General features: G+C 43.5%; 1 protein-coding gene across 6 annotated transcripts in view; it reads right to left on the bottom strand.

The window, feature by feature from the left end:
• Window positions 1-19,846, bottom strand: part of TLN2 (talin 2) — a 157,167-nt gene that overhangs the window by 16,892 nt on the left and 120,429 nt on the right. For 5 of the 6 annotated variants that reach the window (XM_051770456.1, XM_051770458.1, XM_051770454.1 and 2 more), the window contains 9 exons: window positions 19,234-19,353; window positions 17,038-17,184; window positions 16,143-16,309; window positions 14,521-14,704; window positions 12,760-12,885; window positions 11,212-11,328; window positions 8,787-8,972; window positions 3,768-3,875; window positions 546-651 (listed from right to left, as the gene is read on the bottom strand). In XM_051770456.1, coding sequence (XP_051626416.1) covers window positions 546-651; window positions 3,768-3,875; window positions 8,787-8,972; window positions 11,212-11,328; window positions 12,760-12,885; window positions 14,521-14,704; window positions 16,143-16,309; window positions 17,038-17,184; window positions 19,234-19,353 — 1,261 coding nt within the window. The remainder of the gene's footprint in view (window positions 1-545; window positions 652-3,767; window positions 3,876-8,786; window positions 8,973-11,211; window positions 11,329-12,759; window positions 12,886-14,520; window positions 14,705-16,142; window positions 16,310-17,037; window positions 17,185-19,233; window positions 19,354-19,846) is intronic. The other variant, XM_051770459.1, reaches the window with a different exon arrangement.

Raw genomic sequence — 19,846 nt, 5'->3', positions numbered from 1 at the left:
CCACACTTTTCTGAAGTCTCCTTGTTTCATTAACATACTCTGCCAGGGCAGGACCCAGACAGAGCACCTAAAACTGACAGCATTGCTAAAGGCTGAGGGGATCAAAAATCAAAGTGTGTAAGGTGAGGGTATCCCCTGTTCCCTGAAGTTGGAAAGCAATTATCACTGCAAAGCAAAGGACTTATTTTGACTCAACAAATGGGAGCATAAGGAAAAGAACCTGACATCCAACAGTTCAGCCACCAGCTCAAGAGGAGTGATAATATATTTTGTTTCCTGCAACTGTGCTCTGCTCCATGGCTCCACCTTGCAAGGCCCCCTGACTGAGCCATGACCTCTGACGTGGCACATGAGAGGGTCAAACAGACCTGTTTGCCAACACTGAGCAGGTGAATGCCAGCAGAGAGATTCAAAGAATGGAAGGAGGTTGGTACCAGGACTCCTAGAACGTACTGGAGAGGTTTTGTTGGGTTTGGGGTTTGTTTCAAACACAAAAATGACAGATCATCCTCTCACTGCAGTGGGAGCCAGGCCTCCCAACTCACCCTTCATTGCCTCTGCTGACTGGATGAGCTCTGTCACGGCCCCGGCAACGCGCTTGGAGAAAGAGGCCAACTGGTGCTTCAGTTCTGGGGTTGGCTTCTGAAGGATCTACAGGGACAGATAAAATGTAATGCTGCACATTAGTGAGGATTCCAGAGAATGCTGGAGGATTCCCAAGGCACACTAATGAAGGATTTATTTTATACAGAAATCATCAGAGAGAAAACGCGAGCCCAAGTGAGAGAACTACAACTGTCAGTGGAGCTCCAGGAGCAAAGGCTGCCATGTGGATGCACACCAGGCAAGTGGCACTGCCTGGCACTGCTGCAGGGAAGTTCTCAATCCTAAACCTAGGGTAGAAGTATCCCAAACAGAGGCACACATGTGAGTATGTGGGAGGAATATGCAGCTTTAGCACTCCATGCTCAGGTATTACAGTCACTACACTTATGGATCAGCCTTTCTAGACTGCTGGAGAGGAGCTGATTTTCTATTAACATACTGGTTGGTCACTATTTCTACAAGACAGAATTACAGAGTTCTGGAAGCCTGTTCTGGAAACAATCAGAGACTGTGAACACAATGGAAATGCCAATTCTGGACAAGACCCTCAAATAGAAGGGAAAGACAGACATTTCTGAACTTAATTTGAATCAAATATTAAACTGGGCTTCTTCAAATGAAAAACAGTCAGACACTCAGTGAAGCTGAATTCTTCCCCTGAACAGGAACATTTTCATCTTTAATTAACTTATTTTTTTTGTAAGAAAAAAATATTCAGTTCTCTCCTTCTGAGAGAAGAGTGACAGATACACAGAGAGCTTCAAGAGCAAAACAAGAGGCTGAGTCTTGAAAAGTCACATTCAGGTGTGCATTTTCTTACTGTTTTCAAAAACTCCCCCACAAAGCCGCTCCAGATGCACATGAAAACAGATTGTATCCTTCTGCCAGCTTTCCCATTTTGCACTCAAATGCCTAACTCCTTTACTTTGACAGAATAAACTCAACTAAATTGTTTTCCTAGCTCTGCCTGCTGAGAACTCTGCCACGTGAGGAATCCTGTCTCTCTGGAAGGGCCGTGTCAGTGTATGTGTGCAGTGGTCTCCTGCTCCCTAAGGATGATCCTCAGCCAGATCATTTCCACGGGAATCAGAAGGACACAAATCCTCAGTGGATAAAGAATCTGCAGTGTTGACAAAACATAACACAGTTATAACCAAAGTTTATACACTGCATAAACCCTTATTATGGCAGAAACCAAGCACTAAGCATTGCAAGGGTTATCTTCCCACAAATGTTCAAAAATTACACAATTGTGGTCAGGACTATAAGAAAAAATGACATTGTGCCACAGTACTACCTATGGGAGTGTTGACAATGCTGGAATCGAAAAAACTGAGCAAATTTTAAGACTAGGTGAGGTGGTTTATGAACTGCAATTTTAAAGCCAATTTAGAACTCTCAGCAGATTCTCATCCCCTGCAGAGTCTTGTACAACAACAAAGGCTCCAGACTTCCCCTCCACTCAGCATGATCAATGCTGACCAAGATGGAGCACATGAATATGCAGAAGGACAGGTCAGTCTTCAGCCTTGCTAATACAACTTACAAGATGTTTTACAAAGATGTACCAGCGCTACAGCTTGAATTAGTGTGTTCCTGCACCCAGGCCCTAGCCAGGGGGAATATTCTGTGCAGCAAACAAGTCAGTTTTGTGCCATTTTCCTGATGCAACCTCTGCACAAGTGAAGACAGTGGCTTAAAAAATTTTAGACATTGCATCTGACAACTCTTGCACCTAAAAATTATCATTTCCAAAGAAAGATGGCTGCTGGGTTGTTCTTCTTGGCACCCCTGTGTTGAGACACACAAGCTACTGAGGGAATAACTGAACTTACCAACAACTGCATCACAAGGTGCAGAAGGACTAATTTGAGATTTCTAATCTCCCATGGTCTGTTATGGAGGTTATAAATTAAATGAGATTGCAGATTTAGGGGTTTCTAAAGTACTAGTGTTTCCTAAGGCAGCAAACACTGGTGGGGGGAAAGCAAGGAGACAGAACTTTCTCAATGCTTTAGGGCCCTGAAAGGAAAGAGGCATTTTACTGGAGGAACAGGCCCTTCTTACCTTAAGCCTCTTCACTTAAGCAGAGAGAGAAAGAAATAAAACAAGCAAATGTTGACTCCAGTCTTTGGTCTGTTCTGGTACAGAGTCTGAAGCAGGTACTGTGACAGAGTTCTACAGATCAAATCTGAAAAATTCCTCTAAGTACTGCTAAACTAAAAACAGATCAGAAATCTAATGCTGAATTACTTACTGCCATAGAGCTCTAGGAATTACATAACAAGTTCCAACTTTATTGAACTGTTTTCCATGATAGAGGCAAGCATAACTGTGGCTGTACTGCTATGTTATACATACTTCAACCAGCTGATGTAAATAATTAGACATGCCATGTTCTTGAATTTGCTAATCTGCAGTTAGTGGCTGCAAATTTCAGTTTCACAGACGTTCATATGTCAGCTGAAAGCCACCTAAAAGAAATCACTAATTTAAGTCTTCTCCAGAATCTTCAGTATCTCACAACTGTCGGTTCAAACATGTTATTGCTTCCTACAAATGTGATAGCAACAGAAGAGCAAAATGCTATGGGATAATTAATATATTATGTGATAATTCTGTAGGGTCAAGAAAAGCCAACTGACAACAGGATTCATGAGCTTGGATTTGAGTGCAGGGGTTTTATGTAGAGCTTTGGGGGTGTCATGTCTGATGTGCTGGAGAGCTCTTTGTGAGGCAGTGCTGGCTGGGGATTTTGGGATGGCACTGAGCAAGTGTGACTGCAAAAGGCCTGGAACAGTGTCTTCATACATATTACATAACCCCTTTGGTCTGGGGGACAGGCCTGGGGCTAATATGTCCAGTGTTTATTGTGAGCTTAAAAGAATACTGAAATGTCTTAATTAATTTGTCAGGGACCTTACTTAGGTCCAGATCTGATCCAAAATGCAGTTCCATTCAAGCACTCCAGTCTTCCCTCTGTCCCTCAGTTTGAGCTGCAGTACTGGCTTTCCTTGAGCTTGCTTTTCCTGAACAGCAAAACTGATCCTAATCTTACCACAAACTGACAAAAATGTGTCATTAGCATCACTGTAGAAAGAGGGCAGGGAGATTGCTGTCCTTGGGATTGCTGCAGGACATGCATGCAGAGGACTCCTTACCAGGAGCACGTGTTCCAGGAGTTCCAGGTATCCCAGGGTACATTCTGTTCCGAAGCGCAGGGCTCTCTCCCGAACTTCTTCGCTCACATCTGGGTGATATGATGCTTGCTGAGGAGGCAAAACAACATTAGTACCCAAAACTGCTCCCACAAGAGGAGAGACAGGGGAAAGAGAAGGGAAGAGATTGTTTTTATAGCCATTTGAGCTTGAGGGCCACCCGTTCCCGTTGTAAATTTGTAAGCAAGCTGTGCTCGAGGAGCAGCAGAGCCCAGTTCTGATACAGCACTGGGAACACTTTTCCTTTTATCAGCACATTCTCCTGTCTGGGTGAGCATCTGCAATCCTTCTTAGTGTCCTTCCTTAGGCCTCGTCAGCAGTAGTCCTGCTTCTTGCTGCCAGTTCAGAACAAAGAGAGAAACTCTTGAAGAACCAGCTGAAAATAGAGTTTTCTTCTCTATTATGATTTCTTCTCATGCAAATACTGAAAAGCATCTTGGGGCTCATTGGGCTCTTGGATTGTGTATATACACACTGTTTGTTCTACACTGCAATGATTTTATTATTGTAACTCTTCTTTTTTACTACTATCAACAAAAATAAAAATTGTAAGCACAGTTTTGCCACCCATAAAAGGTCATTTACATCTCACAGGTTAGAAAAATGCTAAACCCAGTTTTTTATTGTAAGCCTGGACAGCCCACCATCAAGGCATGGATGAAGAAATGGCCACCTTTGACAGCAAAGCTCTGGGCTGGCCCCAGAAGACTTTGGGCCAGTCACAGGTCAACCACCAGCCCTGTGCACGAGTCAAATGTGGGTGTCCCACTTTCCCTTCTCCATCCCACAAGATAAAGTGTTTGTTCCTTATAGAAACATTTGCAAATGGCAGATGAAAAGTGCTGTGGAAGTTCCAGGATATTGTTACTCTACATGACAGGGACAAAAACCAACCCACCCACCCACCCACCAAAAGAATCATTAGCTGCTTCTCATTGCCTGGAACCACTCTGTAAATAAAAGCTTATTAATGGCTTTAGCTTGACACAGTGATTTAACAAAGCAATAGCAGTGCTGGGGCATCTGTGTAAATACAGAGAGAAGCAGAGTCAGATCTCTGACTTTGTAAGGACTTCCACTAATTATAATGTCTGACATCTGACAGAAGCCTGACTGACTCACCCAATTTATTTTTAATAAAAAGTGAAAACTGTGGCCTCTTTGAGCCTTGTATTTTCTACAGTAAACTTCTAGGGAATTCTTTTATTGAACAGAAGGACAAGTGAAACTTCCTAAAAATTAAAAAATTTAGCGTTTCCTCCCACAGAGCAGCTCCTTCCACTCCTGCAGCCTCTTTTCTTCCCTTAGGCCGGGGATTATCTCATTGCTTGCTTATTTTAGGCCCTTTCCTGCAACCCCCAACATCCCAACCAGCGCTGGCAGCAGCTGGGCCCGGCGCTGGTCTCTGGGCTCCCTCTGCAGGGAAACTCAGGAGCAGCAGAGCAGGAAAAGGGCTTTGCGAGCCTCCTTCATCTCCTCATCCTGCCAGCAAATAACATAAAGGGTGAGAAGATGGGAGGAGACAGCACAGGACTCTCCTCGCCTTCAGCCCACTTCACATGAGCTCCAGAAGCCCAAAAAATTCAGAACATTTTTTTAAATTTCTCAAACAGGGCAAAGGATCTCCCAGTGTTTCTTATGAATATATTGTAAAGCATCCTATAATGTCCCTTCACTTAATATTACTGTAATACAGGTAATTAGAGCGAGTACCTGTAGGAGAGAAATATCAAGCTCCTTCCATCTTTTGCATACATAACCAAGAGTGATACCTGAATATTTTGGAAGCATTTTTAAGACTTAATGAATCTTAAAACAAAAACCATATACTTCACAGTAGCCTAAAGAGGTGACAAAAGTCATTTCAGGAAGTCATTTTGCAACCCAGAAACATCCTGACAGACATCTCACTACTGCAGCTGGGACTTGGAACAGAAGTGCTTTCTCTTCCAGATTCAGGCAGAAAGTCTGAAGAAACATCTCAAGATGAACCAGAACACAGATTTGTTTCCTTGTTCTGAGGCTTCTCTCCACTCCCAGCCCTCATTTTCTCTTCACGTGCTCTCAGAACACGAAGGCAGCAAACACTGCTTGGCTCTGGCAGCAGCTCTCGTAGCCCTGAGGGAGGGATCACTGCTGCAGGAAGGTGTCTGAGGGCTGCTGAGCTCCCTCCAAAGCCATTTCTTCTCCAGCTCATCAGTGTCTCCTCACAGGCCCTGTGCTCCAGCCCCCCTGAGCTCACTCCAGTGCCATCAGTGCCTTTACCCTTGCAGGGAGCCCAAGTCCAGACTCAGCCTAACTAGTGCTGAGAAAAGGTGAATAACTGCTTCCCTCAATCTCCTGGCTATGGAATGATCTAAATGACTACTCACTGCAATTGTTTTCTATGGTTTTGATGGACCTGCTGTATCTGTTTCCTTTCCAACAGCAATCATTACAAGTACTGATATTATGCACAGGTTACTTGGTGCATAGTCATTATTTTATACAAATAGGTAATAAAGAAAGTAATTGTTGTTATCTTAGGGCCTGCTCTACTCTTCAATAAATGTAATTACAGTGTTTCCACTGACTTTAATGAGAGTTGTCTCGGTTCATTACATCCCCCAGAAAGCAACCTCATTGTCTTTTGAAATTACATCTACTTATAAATACAGAATTAGTAATGAGCACTGTAAATTCATGTATAGCAGAAAAAGCACAAGCATTTATATAGTTGCTAATAATTCAAATCCCTAATACTACTTGCCTGAGGCAACTGGCAGTGAAAGAGAACTTACATTTAAATTCCTGACACCAGGCAAGTCAGAGCTACGTTCTGTACAATTCTACAACAGATCATACAAACACTCTTTTGTCTTAGCCTAAAGGACATAAAAATCTGATGATTTATCAAGTGCTTATTCTACAGATTAGCTTAATAGCACTAGAAATCCCTCCAGTATTTGTCAAACCTCACGAAACCCCAGTGGCACTGCATCACACAGCTCTGACAGCACGGTGGGCTGACTGCTGGTTCCTACCCCTAAAAGTCAAGCAATGTGGCTTACCATGGAAATGCCACGTACAGTAATCCATTTGTAGAATTAATGGCATAAGATTTCCAAGTCTCTGAGCAGAATTTTCTAAATCAAGACCTAAACCAAGATTTTCTAAATCAAGTGTGGTTCAGACTGTGTATTTAAAAGCTTTTTTAAGTGACACGACTATTTTTCCTACATTTTAGATAATGCATAAAATTAGTATTCCTGAAGACTTTTATTCCTGTTTGCCCAATAAATGCTCTTGACCTTAAGAAAGCTAGACAAGACAAAACTAGATCTGATGCCTTGGCACTGTATCATTACAGGTAATAAAATGATTCCCAGCCATTTTCCTTTCTTTGTCGAAGCAACTCCCTGGGAGATCAGAAATGCTTTTCCAGCATCCCAGACCTCCACTGTTCACTCTGCAGGAAGTTCCATCCTGCTGGACGCTTGCAAAGCATGAACCACTCAGAATCCATTCACATTAACTGGGAGCAAACACAAATATAAGATATGAATGTTCATAAATCGACGTTCAAAAGCGAGCGTTGGGCTGTGTGCGCCTGCGAGTGTGTTTGCAATGTTACTAGAAAGAGAGGATTCTCTTCCTGAGAATTTGCTGCCTGTTTGGAGAGATGGAAAACTAAAATGTGCCTGCACTGGTCACTTCAAAATGCCAGAGGATCTGTATTGATGTGCATCTGGATTGATGCCTGAATTGATCTGTCAGAATGTTGCACAACTATAAACTGTTCTGAGCTTCCCTTACTAGTTTCAATTAACTGGATTGTCCCTAACACTAATTAGGCTATGGTAGTTCTCATGTAAGTAGTACAGTTTAATTTTCCCATGCAAACTGGAGCTGCTTTGTTTTGCTGACCTTCTGAGGTTATGGAGAGGACAGAATCAAAAGTCGGGGAATGAAAAGTGGTCAAGAACTGTGAGGTGCTAAAAAACCTGTTAGAAAACTAAGTCAAGATAAAAAGCTGTATTCGATGGTTTTGTAAAAATCCAGTTCTAAGTTATACTAGAACTTGCACTTTTGCACGAGGATCATTTTAAAAGCAAAATTAACCCTTCTGTTTGGGCAGTATTGGGCTAAAAATTAACCTGGGACTGACGTAGGCAGTTAGGATTTGACCAAATATTGAAAACAGACAGCACACAGAGAGCACCATTATTTCACTGTCACCTTCCACACATGGAAATGCAGAAGTAAATAACTATGATTTACAGGTAAAGGCACTTTACTACTACAGCTACTACTGAAGACCAAAAGGAATGAGATCTTTAGAATCCCATTTTTTAATTCTTTATGCCTAGGTCTTTTTTGTCATCAGAACAAAGCCAAATGGCTTCATACCCTTTATACAGCCCACAGTTCTCCCCAGGTTTTGCAGGGCAGTTTTTCAAAGTTGTCTAGCTCAAGCAAGTGCAGAAAACAGGGCACCACTATTTTTAGTGCAAATGCAAAACATTTTGAAAAAGCACAGAAGAGATGGACCAAACAGACAGGTTTGGTTAGGGGGGAAAGCAATATTAAAAATAGACCAGAGTGATTCCTTTCACCATTCCTTTCACTGTTCCTAGGAATACTGAAATGATATTTGTGACCACGAGATTACTTGTATATTCTACCACTTGCACAGATTATTTGTCTTCTGACTGGGAACGAGGAAATTTCAGCTCAAATAAAATTTCTCATTTTCACAAAAAGAAAACAGTCAATATTAATGCTGCTTTTTGTGTGTGCACAGCACACAAAATCCTTCTGAGGGACACGTTCCCTTAAAATTCTCTTAACCGTCAACTTCCTCACGTGAAAAGCAGAGTATTAACACAAAGAATCCGAACAACAAAAATACAATGTTCCACGGATTTAGAGGCACAGACACACACAAAAAGCTCAGTGTTAGGCAAGGAAGTGCATCTTTACCTTACAAGCTGTCAGCATGTCAGCGACTGCTTTGCGGCTCAGGTTCGCTGTAGCGATCACATCCTCCTGCCTGCATGAGTTCCCAGCTGCAACAGCTTTGGCAGTTGCCATGGTGATTCCCTTCGTCATCCGGATGGACTCTTCAGGTGATGAGGTCTTTTCTGGAACCTCGCTCGACTGGAACACCTAAAAGTGAAAACAGAAGGAAAAGTCTGAGACCACTCACGTCGCGTCGCGGCAGAACGACCGCGAGAAGGAGGCGGCAAAGGGAAGCAGCCCTTGAACAGCAGGAAATTAGAAACATATTTGGAGTACTTGGATATCATTCTTGCTTGTCATAAGCCTGGATCAGATAAGCCTGCTCACCTCCAGAGGGAAACAATAAGCTGAGGGAAGGATAGCAATAAAAAGGGTTAACCCCTTCATCTCATCTGCCGTGTAACTACCTGGATCACAGCTGTTCCAGACAGCTGTTCAGAGCATTACAGGATGATAAGAATTACAATTCCTTTAATTATACTCCTTTTTCATCCTGTCTGCTGTTTAGGCTGGTCTGCTCACCTGAGGAGATCCTTCCCCTGCAAAGGCTGGGCCCTCCCAAGCCCCCGTTGACAGCACAGAGCAGTACAGATCGGGAGCATCACTAAAACATTCAAATGTGTCTTAAAACAGCAGAGGTGGAACGTTGTCTCTTTGACTATATTTAGTTCCCCCTCAGAAACCTAAAGATATAATTTTGCAGGGTGAATTGTGTGAAAATAGTTCCAATTATCTGGCAGTGCACAGCACTCATGAATATTGGAACACAGGAACTGCAGTAACACGAACGTAAGAAGAGCTGGGTAACCTCACTTTGATCTTGTATTTTCTGTTCCCAAGCTTTAGTCTCTATTTACTTGCCATTCTTATGAAGTGCAGGGACAATTTGGAGTGCACAATTAATCAAGAAAGGTCTCTTGACTCCACACAGTGCAACCTAAGCAGGCTAGTGCCTTCAGAACACAAATGTCTGGACAGAAGTGAGCCAGGTCTATCCTGTGCTCTCAGTTCATCAGTTTTTCAGTTTCTCTTTCCAGAAATGGAAGTAATGTTCAAAAAATGAATTCTGGCTACATATGTGAAGGATATTTGACGTTGTTCAGATGCAGTGCCTGGAATTCCAAATCAAACCTGATGCGTTTTCTTGAGCACACACTTGAGCCATCCCCTGCTCCTCCTGACCCTCCCCTACTACTCCACCTTTCCCCCCATGGAAGAGGTGGCAACACCACCACAGATCCATTCCTTAGCAATGCTGGCCAAAGCAAAAGGAGGAACACTTCAAACAGATACCAACCTAACTAAGAAAGCAGAAGTAACAATGCACAATCCTCCAGTGACAGGTCTGGACAGGCTTTAGCTCAGTTACAGGAAGGGATGTAAAGCCAGGCCTTCACGAGGATACATGACAATAACATGCACTAGACATTGTACAGAACATTCCTGCTCAGGTACCAAGTCAGGAGGTTTTACCACTGCCATAGGAATTCCCCATTACTATATACAGGCTTTTGAAAGAAAATAATTTAAAATAAATTTCTCCATTACAACAGCATTGCTCACACAACGAAACCTGGTTGTTCTATGGAGAGCACTTGACAAGACAAAGCTGTGCCAGTGCTGTTACTGCCAAGAATTGCTAATCCACAGACTACACATCAAAGAATTTTCTGCTGAAGATTGTATCCATAGGGGTTTTTTAATAAAAATGACTGTAAGTAAAAGAAGGAAAAAAAAAATCAGGCTCCTTTGCAAATATGCAGGTATTATTTATGGCACTGACTACTGTGCTAGTTAAAAAAAATAACTGAAAGCTGCAGCTGGAGGCTGTATTTTTATATCTTAAAGAGGAAGGAAAACAATTGTCATGGTCTAACACCTTATTTGAGAGAGAATTCCATGCTATCATTAATTCCTGCTCACCCAGAATATCAGATAGCAGGCTCTGTATCCCTGGTAATATCCACTTCATAATAAAGGAAAAATAGAAACAAGATTAAACTGCAGATGCAGTAGGGCAGTGATGCTGAGGAGACTCTCCCAAAGCCAGGATCAAAAAATAAGAGGAACAGCATCAGACTCAGAAAATAATATCTGTATGGAAAGCTTAAGGTCTAGAGAAGAAGGAAGCAGTTGCTTCCAGTTTTGTACTTGACAGGAGCATCTTCAGTCTCAAAGTGGGGACTGGAAATGTGTGAAAGTAGAGAGGCTGAAGTGGACTGTAATTGTACTTTCAGAGAGGATTTGCAGCAGGCAGAGAGACCCAAATTGCACCCAGTGCAGTGCAAGGCAGTAAAGCACAGCTTGAGGAGGAGCTGTGGGCAGGCCTGGTTTAGTGCAAGGACACACTCCCAAAAACCACTTCAAAGGGCTGTTCTGTTCTCACCGTGAGCTCCTGCTTGATGTACTCAATTGTGGCCTCGAGAGCTCTCGTCCCTCGAGTGGCTTCATCTTCCACTGCTTTAACAGTCTTCAAAAGGGATGTGACATTTGTTACCATCACCTGCAGAAGAGAAAAGGGAGGACAAAAATCCATGAATCCTCCCTCCCATTTTTTCAGAAACAGCAGGGTGTGAAGCAAGGCAAATTAAAGGAGGCAGCATTGTTACTTCAAATAGGACCTAAGAGACTTCTTGAACTGTACTTGTTTTACAGGACTAGATACCAACTCTTGTGCTGGCCACGTTCTGAAAGCTCCTCATAAGCTGCAGAAACATTGCACAATTAACTGCACAGAGATACTATCTTAAGTGTGAGTGTTCTGGCAAAAAAATTACCAAAAAATGGAAAAATCACAGCTTATCTAGAGCATGTTACTGTCTTTTCCTCCTGCACATCTTACACTGCCAGTTGAAGGGGACATGAATCAAGGGATGGTATTGCTTTTTGAAATGTGTCCAGTACATTCTCTGCAATCAGATAAAACCCCAGATGAGCAAGGAGTCAAACACCAGCCTCAAGCCCAAATGGAGATACAGGATCAGTGCTACTGTTCCTGTAACAAACTCAATAGTTCTGATGCAGAATAACCTAATTGTCACTGCAATAGTTACATCCTTCCTCCACCCCAGTATATTGAGATACAAACAACAGCTGCAATGAAAAAAGGAGAGACAGAAGAGCCAACTTCTTGACAGTGACGACTTGTCAAAGACACCTCTTCACAGTGGGAAGAGCCAAAAAGCCATTTTTCTTGACTAGTTGAGTTATTTTTCAAGTAGTGCCTCAACAGTACACTGTAAGCATGTGCTCTGAAAGGCAGAGAGGCACAGAGAAATAACACCACTGAGATCTCCACCCCTGGAAATATTTTGTAGACACAAATCCACATGATCTCTGTAAGGCAAATGCAACAACACAGCTCAGGTGCAGGGAAAATAAAGCTAAAGGTATCACAGGTATGGCATAATCTCTGCAAGTTTTGAGCTTTGATACCTATGTGCTTCGTGGAGAGACCCAGGAGAGAGGAGTTGGAAATGCACAATATCCTGACACAGAGTGTTAGGAGGTTGTTTTTCTTCCCCCCTTCCCTCACCAGGCAGCAAGGTGTAAATAAGGAGAGCCCCTGCTTGTCCTGAACATTCATTATTTAGAATGTAGTATCTAGATACCATTTTATACTGGATAAATTTTAGTCTATATCATTATGAAAGGAAAACCTGCCCTCAGATATCGGCCTGTAAAAGAGAGACATTTCTCTTCAGGAGGATTACAGTTCTGTCACCAAAACCACAAAAGTCATCTGACAGCCTAGAAAAACTGGAGCTTCATCAAAACTCAACAGCATCTTGTTTTTCTTTATCCTCCCAGGATGATGATGAAACAAAGGGAGATGAGTTTTCAGGCAATCAGAAACTGCCTGGTCCAAGCTCCACATGTCTATCCAATGTGGTTGCACAGGCACTTCAAACACAATGCAAGGGTAAGGTGTTACCTTGGCAGCACCTTTCAGCTGGTACATGGAGGGATCATCTGCTGGTTTGCTGGCAGCTCCTTTGGTAGCACCAATGAGATCAGAGAGGGCCTTTGCAACATCCTTGATAGCATTGATGAGGACAACCTGCAGGAATGAGAAAGAGCTGCAAGGCTCAGGCACAAAAGGGGTAAGTCTGCACGGGGGTGTGATTTTTAGAACACAGCAAAAAAAATACCTACTAAATAGTACCACCCTCCCACTACCCCAGTCAAACACTGAATATTCTGGAAGAGGAAAAGCTGTGCTGAGAGCTGCAGTGTTTCATACACCAGTCAGAGTCTATAAAATTGACTATTTCCTGTCACAGGAAGAAGTTGAAATGCTGATTCCAGGTGGGATTTCCTTCTGCTCTGCACTGGTGCAGCCTCACCTCGAGGACTGTGTGCAGTTCTGGGTGCCACAACACAACAAAGACATTAAGCTGTCAGAGAAGCTCTTAGGTGAAGGACCTGGAGGGGAAGTTGAACCCTTTAAGAGCTTATACAGAATTAAATGCTGAAAAGTGAGGAAAAGTCAAATCTGGAATCACTTCTCAATAACTGCATTTCTGCAGCATTATAAATAACCCTAAATCATCCTCACCCCTTCGTGTTTGCAATTCACTGCAAGAACAAGAGAAGTCTTTGCTTTTTGTGAGAAGTTTAATTAACTTTTGGTAGCTCAGAAGCTCTTTGACCACACAAATAAGACAAAAACCTGAGAAATAGGACAGAGTGATGAGATTCTCTGTTGTCCAGCTGCCAATGTTATGGGGCAACTTACAGCATGAGCCATTTGAAACTATCATACCAGGTAAAATAAATGTTACTGCTATGAAAAAAATTGTGAGAGTATCATGTGCTGCATTTAGGACACACGATGCACCTACAACTTCAAACTGGCAATAGAAAACTGCTCCAAATAAATAATTACTTGTGCACAACAGTTTTTAAGTACTGTATTCTCAGCTTTTACAAATAGAGAAAAGCGAGGTGTGATAAATGTTCTGCAGATGTTGCTGAATTATGGAAAATGTCCTGTTTAAAAAAAGAAAGAAAAAGTGGTTTCAGCAGGATATTCCTAGAGAGGAACATGTCAGAAGTTTAGTTCATCACACAGGTCAAGCTAAACAGAGCACACATCTGTTTCAGAGCATTATCCAAATGAGCAGGGCGTTTCAGACTATTTTGGTCCCACCACAGGCACATCTGCAATATGTTGGCAACCTCCATTTCACTGAGATCTAAACAAAGAGCTGAAGAAATATTAGAGATGATCCACATTGAAAAGTGACCAAGTCAATTGAAAAAGCAGTCAGATATAGGGGGAGAATGGCAGGAGCCTGTCAGCCCACACCAGTAACACAGTGCACAGTCCAGCTGTAAGCTTTAGAGCAGCTTTAAGGATATGCAGGCTCTTTAGAACAAAAATGGGATGAGCCAGGGGTCCAATCACAAGTTAGTAAAACTAAGCCAAATCCTTTGCCAAAAGCATCCCAGCTGGAACACAGCAGTGAAATAAAAGCAGAAGTGTTATACAAAGGCACAACTAGTTCCACTCAATGCTTTAACATCTTGATTGTCTTGTAAAAAACCAGTGACATCTGAGCAAACCCAGAAAAGTCCCACAGGAGATGAACCCTATTACATTGTTTAAAAGCAGAAGTCCCGCACAGTTCTCCCAATTGAAAACTGTCTCTGTTCTCCTTCAGAGGAGCAGAAATATCTTAAAACATCTCACCTGTGTTTCAGGATCATCGGATCCCAAGCTTGCTGCTCCCAATTTTACTACCTCAGCAAGCTGAGTGATGGTGTTGGCTGATGACTGAGCTGCTTGGGCCAGTTTGTCCTGACTTGAGGCAGCACCAGAAACCAACAATTTTGTGTCTTCAACTAAAGCTTTTGCTGTTTTCAGGATATTTTCCCTGTAGCAAAAAAAAAAAAAAGAAAAAAAAAGAGGAAGCAGGGAAGGAAGTGGAAAAAGAGAAGAGGAAAAAAATGTGTTTTCCAGTGTTATGGTGACTAACAGCTACATAAAGGAGCTGATCTAAGCCATCATGCCAGTGTCTGCTCATAATATACCACAGGCTGGGGTGGAAGTTGGAAAAAAAAAAAAAGACAACTATTAAAACAGTAGTAGAACATTTTGGGCAGATGCAGGGCAGTTTATTAAAATGACCCCATCTTGAAAGGAAATTAGATAGGGCAGTAACAGCAGAGAGCATTGGATTTGAACACCAAAAGACAATCTGGCCATGCTGTGATAAAAGTACCAGATGTTGAATGTCTATATTAATCAGCATATTGTAAGGAAACTAAAATAATAATAATTTGCAAGGAAGGTAATAGCAGGAATGGCAACAGGAACAGAGAACGTGTCCTAGTCAGGATTCCATCCCCACTTCCCCCTACATAGATGTTTTGACCTGTCAGCACAACAAATCCAAAGCAATATCTGGATAAAAGAAGAAATCATTTTGATTATGCAGTTCACAAACAAGTCAAATGAACTGAAACTAGGACCCTATTCATGTAAAATGTCAGCCTGGAAATGAATGACACCTGTATGAAAAGCCCTGACTTTCAGTCTGCAGAATACCAGCAGCCCAGACACCTCTGCATCTTTCCTCTTCCTTCAGCAACTGGGGAGGAGGGAAATAAATGCTGGCCATGCAATAGTTGTGTCAGCCAACTAGGCTGTGGAGTAGTAAGGCAGTGCCTTGGCTCTGAAGCCTGGGCTTTACTGTAAAAGAAGCAACAGTCAGATGCTGTAAATCTGTTACTGTGATGGCAAATGCTGTGGGATTATTTTGCTGCAGGTGCCACTTGAAAGGACCACTGGGCTTATCTCTGCCAAAGTGGAAAATGTGTGGCATGGCTGTGCTGTTCCCACCACTGCTGTCCACAGCAGCATTAACCATAAGCATGATTTAGCAAGACAAACACAGCCAGACAGTCAAGAACAGCTGCTGGAAAAAGTATATAAAAGATTCCTCTTCAACATCATGGACAGCTCATTTTCACTACTGGAATAACAATGCATGGTAGTCCATGCAATCAGACAGCTTGAATGAAAAAAAACAAACAAAAAACCCCCAAAAAAGCCAAAATAGTGCTACAGTTGCAGTCTTCTGTTGAAAGCTCTGTCACCAGATGTTCCTCAGCTTTTTAAAATTCTTTCATCACAGAAAGCACCAAACTCAAGTTTGCTGTACTCCATTGACATCCCCATTGTCCTGTTTCTCCTCTCACTCCACTGCCTCATCCAGTTGCATTCACATGAACCTAGACAGGTAAAAATGTACCCCCGTGGGCCAGTTCCACTGTCCCCTGTGCCCCTCCATCCCCTTCAGTCCCACTGACCTGTGATCTGCGAAGGACTCGTTGTTCTCAGCATTGAGGGTCCCAGCAGTAGCAAACATGATGGTGGTGTCCAGGTCTGCAATGATCCCTGACACGGCACTGGCAGCAGTGATACAGGCTTGGGTGCCTTTGTTCCCTGCCTGGAGGGCAGACAGAACCAAGGAGACCTGGAAACCACATAAAGCAACAAGGCAGTCATCAAAAGAAAGTCGGTGCTGAGAATCATTCTGACTCTCTTTATCAGCTTTACCTTTACTCACAAGACACTGTCTACCCCTGTCCAAATTTGGGGTCGTCGCTACTCCTGGGGCACAACACGGTGACAAACTGGCACAGCTGAGAGCACACCAACACAGGCTGGGCCAAAGTGTTTGGTGAGATCCAGAAGCAACTGGCACTCACTCTCAATGTTCATGTCCAAAAAAAGGTTCAGCCCATCCAAGCTCCCCAGGCCATCTGTTTGAAGGGGATGTTTCCAAGGGACAAGAAGCCTCAACAGTTTGAAGATGGAGTTCTAGGCAGCGACCTTGGTCCGGTCTTAAAAGGGGAGGATGTTGCTACACGAAACCAGGTGTCATGGACCAACCTCATCTCAGTGACTGCGGCCCGGGGGAGCCTCAGAAGGCTTAAGTGCCATCTCACGTCTCAGGATTTAGTTTCGGACCAATCTCCCTCTCATATGAGGCAAGGCATGAGCAAGGGCTATTCATGTGCTAACCTAGCATGTGAACTGCACTGAGCACTTGAGAGAAAAGTAAGAACTCTGGGTAATTCAGACACTGTTGGACTAGAACGTGAAGTTAAAAGAAGCAATTTCCCAAATCCCACTTGCCTGGTTTGCTCCATGGAAGCTCAGTACACAAACACAGTGGGGCAGCACAGAAGGCTGTCCTACCTTTTCTGTGACAGCACGAGCACATTCTATCAGCTCCCTCTTGGTGTAACTGTCTGTAGGGCAAATCTGCAGAGCTCCAGCTTTCTGCACAAGGAAGATACATCCGTGGCCAAGCTCCTGCACCCGAGTCCTGATCTGGAACCCGATCTAGATGGTAAAGGAGGTACAGGGAGAAAGGAATCAAGGGCAAAGCAAATAAACAGATGTCATGCTGGTACACTGTGTCAATAGAAACGGAAACACGGTCGCTCTGGTGAATCTTTGTTACCAATATTTGCCCATGGTGACACACTCTGCAGAGATCAGAAAGGGAGGACAGATGTAATTCCAGCTGTGCACGAAGCACAACCCCACAGAAGGCTCACTGATGAAACAGGAGCACTAGAGAACCAGAGCCCGGGAAAGAGAAGGGATAAGGTGTGTATGTGAGTCAGTGTGAGCTCTATTCAAGGGACCTGTGATGGGTAAAAACTATATATTTTACTACAGTCTACACTGATTAAACTGGATCAAAAAGTGTGTGACTCTGGTTTTGAACCTCACACAGTCTCCAGAACCAACCACATACATGCAGAGCACTGAAACATGGACAATCCTGCTGTTGCTGCTTCTGATTTATTAATAATCCTACATCATAAGATGCATGGTCCCTGTTTAGAAATGTGATAGTTTCAGTACCTGCATGTACTTAGGCATACAGGTGTGACTGGGGATTAATAAATGAGCAGGGATCGCAGCCATTAGTATCACAAACGGAATTATTTCAACCTCAGGCAGAAAGTAACGTGCAGAAGGGGAGATTCAATGTAATATCAAGCCAAGTGCAAGCCATTGCTTCTCACATAGCACGAAACACTCAGGTAGAGTATCAGCAGGATATGTAAGTACAAAGCCGAAAACTCTTTGAAGGTCTTTTATCTAAGTAATCTGATACATCTGGAGAAAGCGAGATATCCTCTTATCCCATCTCAACAAAGTCTGTCTGTGTGCCATAACCAAGGGCACAGAGAAAAGAGGGGTAAAAGGGTCCCTGTAGCTGGGCTCAGAGAAAATGCAGCAACTGCCATAACAGGTTAATGAATGGAGGTGAACAGTCTGTTTTCCTCATTCAGCACGAGGCACAGCTTCTCACACATCACATTCTGACTCTGAGGTACAGAACATGTCCTGTCAGCAAAAGAAACTTGTGCTCCTACCACTTGCCTGACTCTCACTTTCAGGACAGGAAGTTATGCTTGAAATCACTTAGAGGCAAGATGAAAAAGCATATGTAAATTTGTAACTTGTCAAAACATGTGAGATCGAAGGAAAGCCATATAGTAACAAATCAAGAGCTTTCTCTGTATTTGCAAGTTGCCTGTAAGCAAAAGCCTCAAAGTAATTCAGGAGGTTCTGTCACAGCCTATGGAACTGCCCACTATTATCCCAAGCTTTTCCTTTCTGAAGTCGGACAAAGGTTTTGCCAGAGGGTTTCTGCTCTTTGGGTGGGTAATTCTTACAGCAAGGCTTGTTGCCTTTGCTGTATTCTCCACAGTAAAAGAACACTGTGGTAATTTTAGTCTGGGCCTTCCTTGGTGACCAGTTTGTAACCAAGGAAGTGGCCAGATTACCTGGTAATTCCCTATGACTTTTACGTAAGCCAGGAGTGTAAGAAGAAAGGAGGAGAGGCCTTTGCTCTCTTTCCTTCCCTTGGCTCTGAGGGTGTGGGTTCCCTGCTGTCGGTGTTGGGGAGCGAGGCCTGGTAAGGCCCGGCCGACCTTGGCAGACGGAGGCTGCCGGCGGTCGTTCCAGCGTGACTTCCTGTTGTCTCAAGGAGAGTAGTCAGATATTCTTTTGCTAATTCTTTAGTTTGCTAGATCCTGAGTTTCTGATTGTGTGTATATCTATTTTGGGTTTTTTTATTTGGTTTTTTTCCTTCCCCCTTCCCTTTCCCTTTTCCTTTTGGAATCGTACATGTATTTCAAGTGCATATAAATGTAATACAAGTGTAAATATATTTATATATATTGCTTTAGCTGCCTCTCTCTCGTTTTGGTTCTCTTGGTTTTTTTTTCTTTTCCCTTGGTTTTTTTTTTGCGGGGGGCAGCTCTTGTGGTGAGGTTTGGAGACTTGGCGGGGAGCCAGCTCCAAACCACCTCAAACCCCCATGTGAACACCACCACGTGCAGAGGAAAAAGAGGCCCAAGAAGTGCAGACCTCCTCTGGTTCTGCCGTAGCCGCGGCCATCCGGCCCTGCAGAGCCAGATGCCCATAGTCATTGGTCATTTGCGATGCCAGTCCTCCCAACTCCTCCGGGTTAGTAACCGACTTAGTCATCTGGGGAGAGAACACAGGCGAGAGAGAAATGACAGGCGTGAGAACAACCGGTTAATACGCTCCGGATTAGAGGCACACTCATCGCTTGGCCACGCGGGTGGCACGGGGGAAACCCCTGCCATGGAAGGGACCTGTCCTCCAGCAGGAGCTCCAGGAAAACCCAAGCAAACATGCTTTATTAGAGTCACGGTAACCAGGCACTCGCTGAACACACGGGCCACCAAGGAGCAGCAGTTAGAGCCGATAACTCACTCTTTGACACAAGGGGCCAGGTACACAGTTATTTGGACCGGGAAGAGAAGTGGGTTTTGTGTGTCACAGCCACCTTATTTTGTCAAAGGTGAGCTAACCTCCATCAGTCTGTCATGGCACAGGAGCATGGAAATGGAAAAAATCTGAGGACTGATGCAAAGCACCTCTCAGATGTGGGAACGGGATGGAGAAGCAACAGGCAGGACTACGCAGAACATCTCAGTAGAACTTCAGGATATAA

This window comes from Manacus candei, unplaced genomic scaffold, assembly GCF_025592945.1.
Source record: "Manacus candei isolate 608988 ecotype Guabito, Panama unplaced genomic scaffold, ASM2559294v1 h1tg000119l, whole genome shotgun sequence".
NCBI lineage: Eukaryota > Metazoa > Chordata > Aves > Passeriformes > Pipridae > Manacus > Manacus candei.
This window is presented reverse-complemented; position numbering and strand designations above follow the sequence as displayed.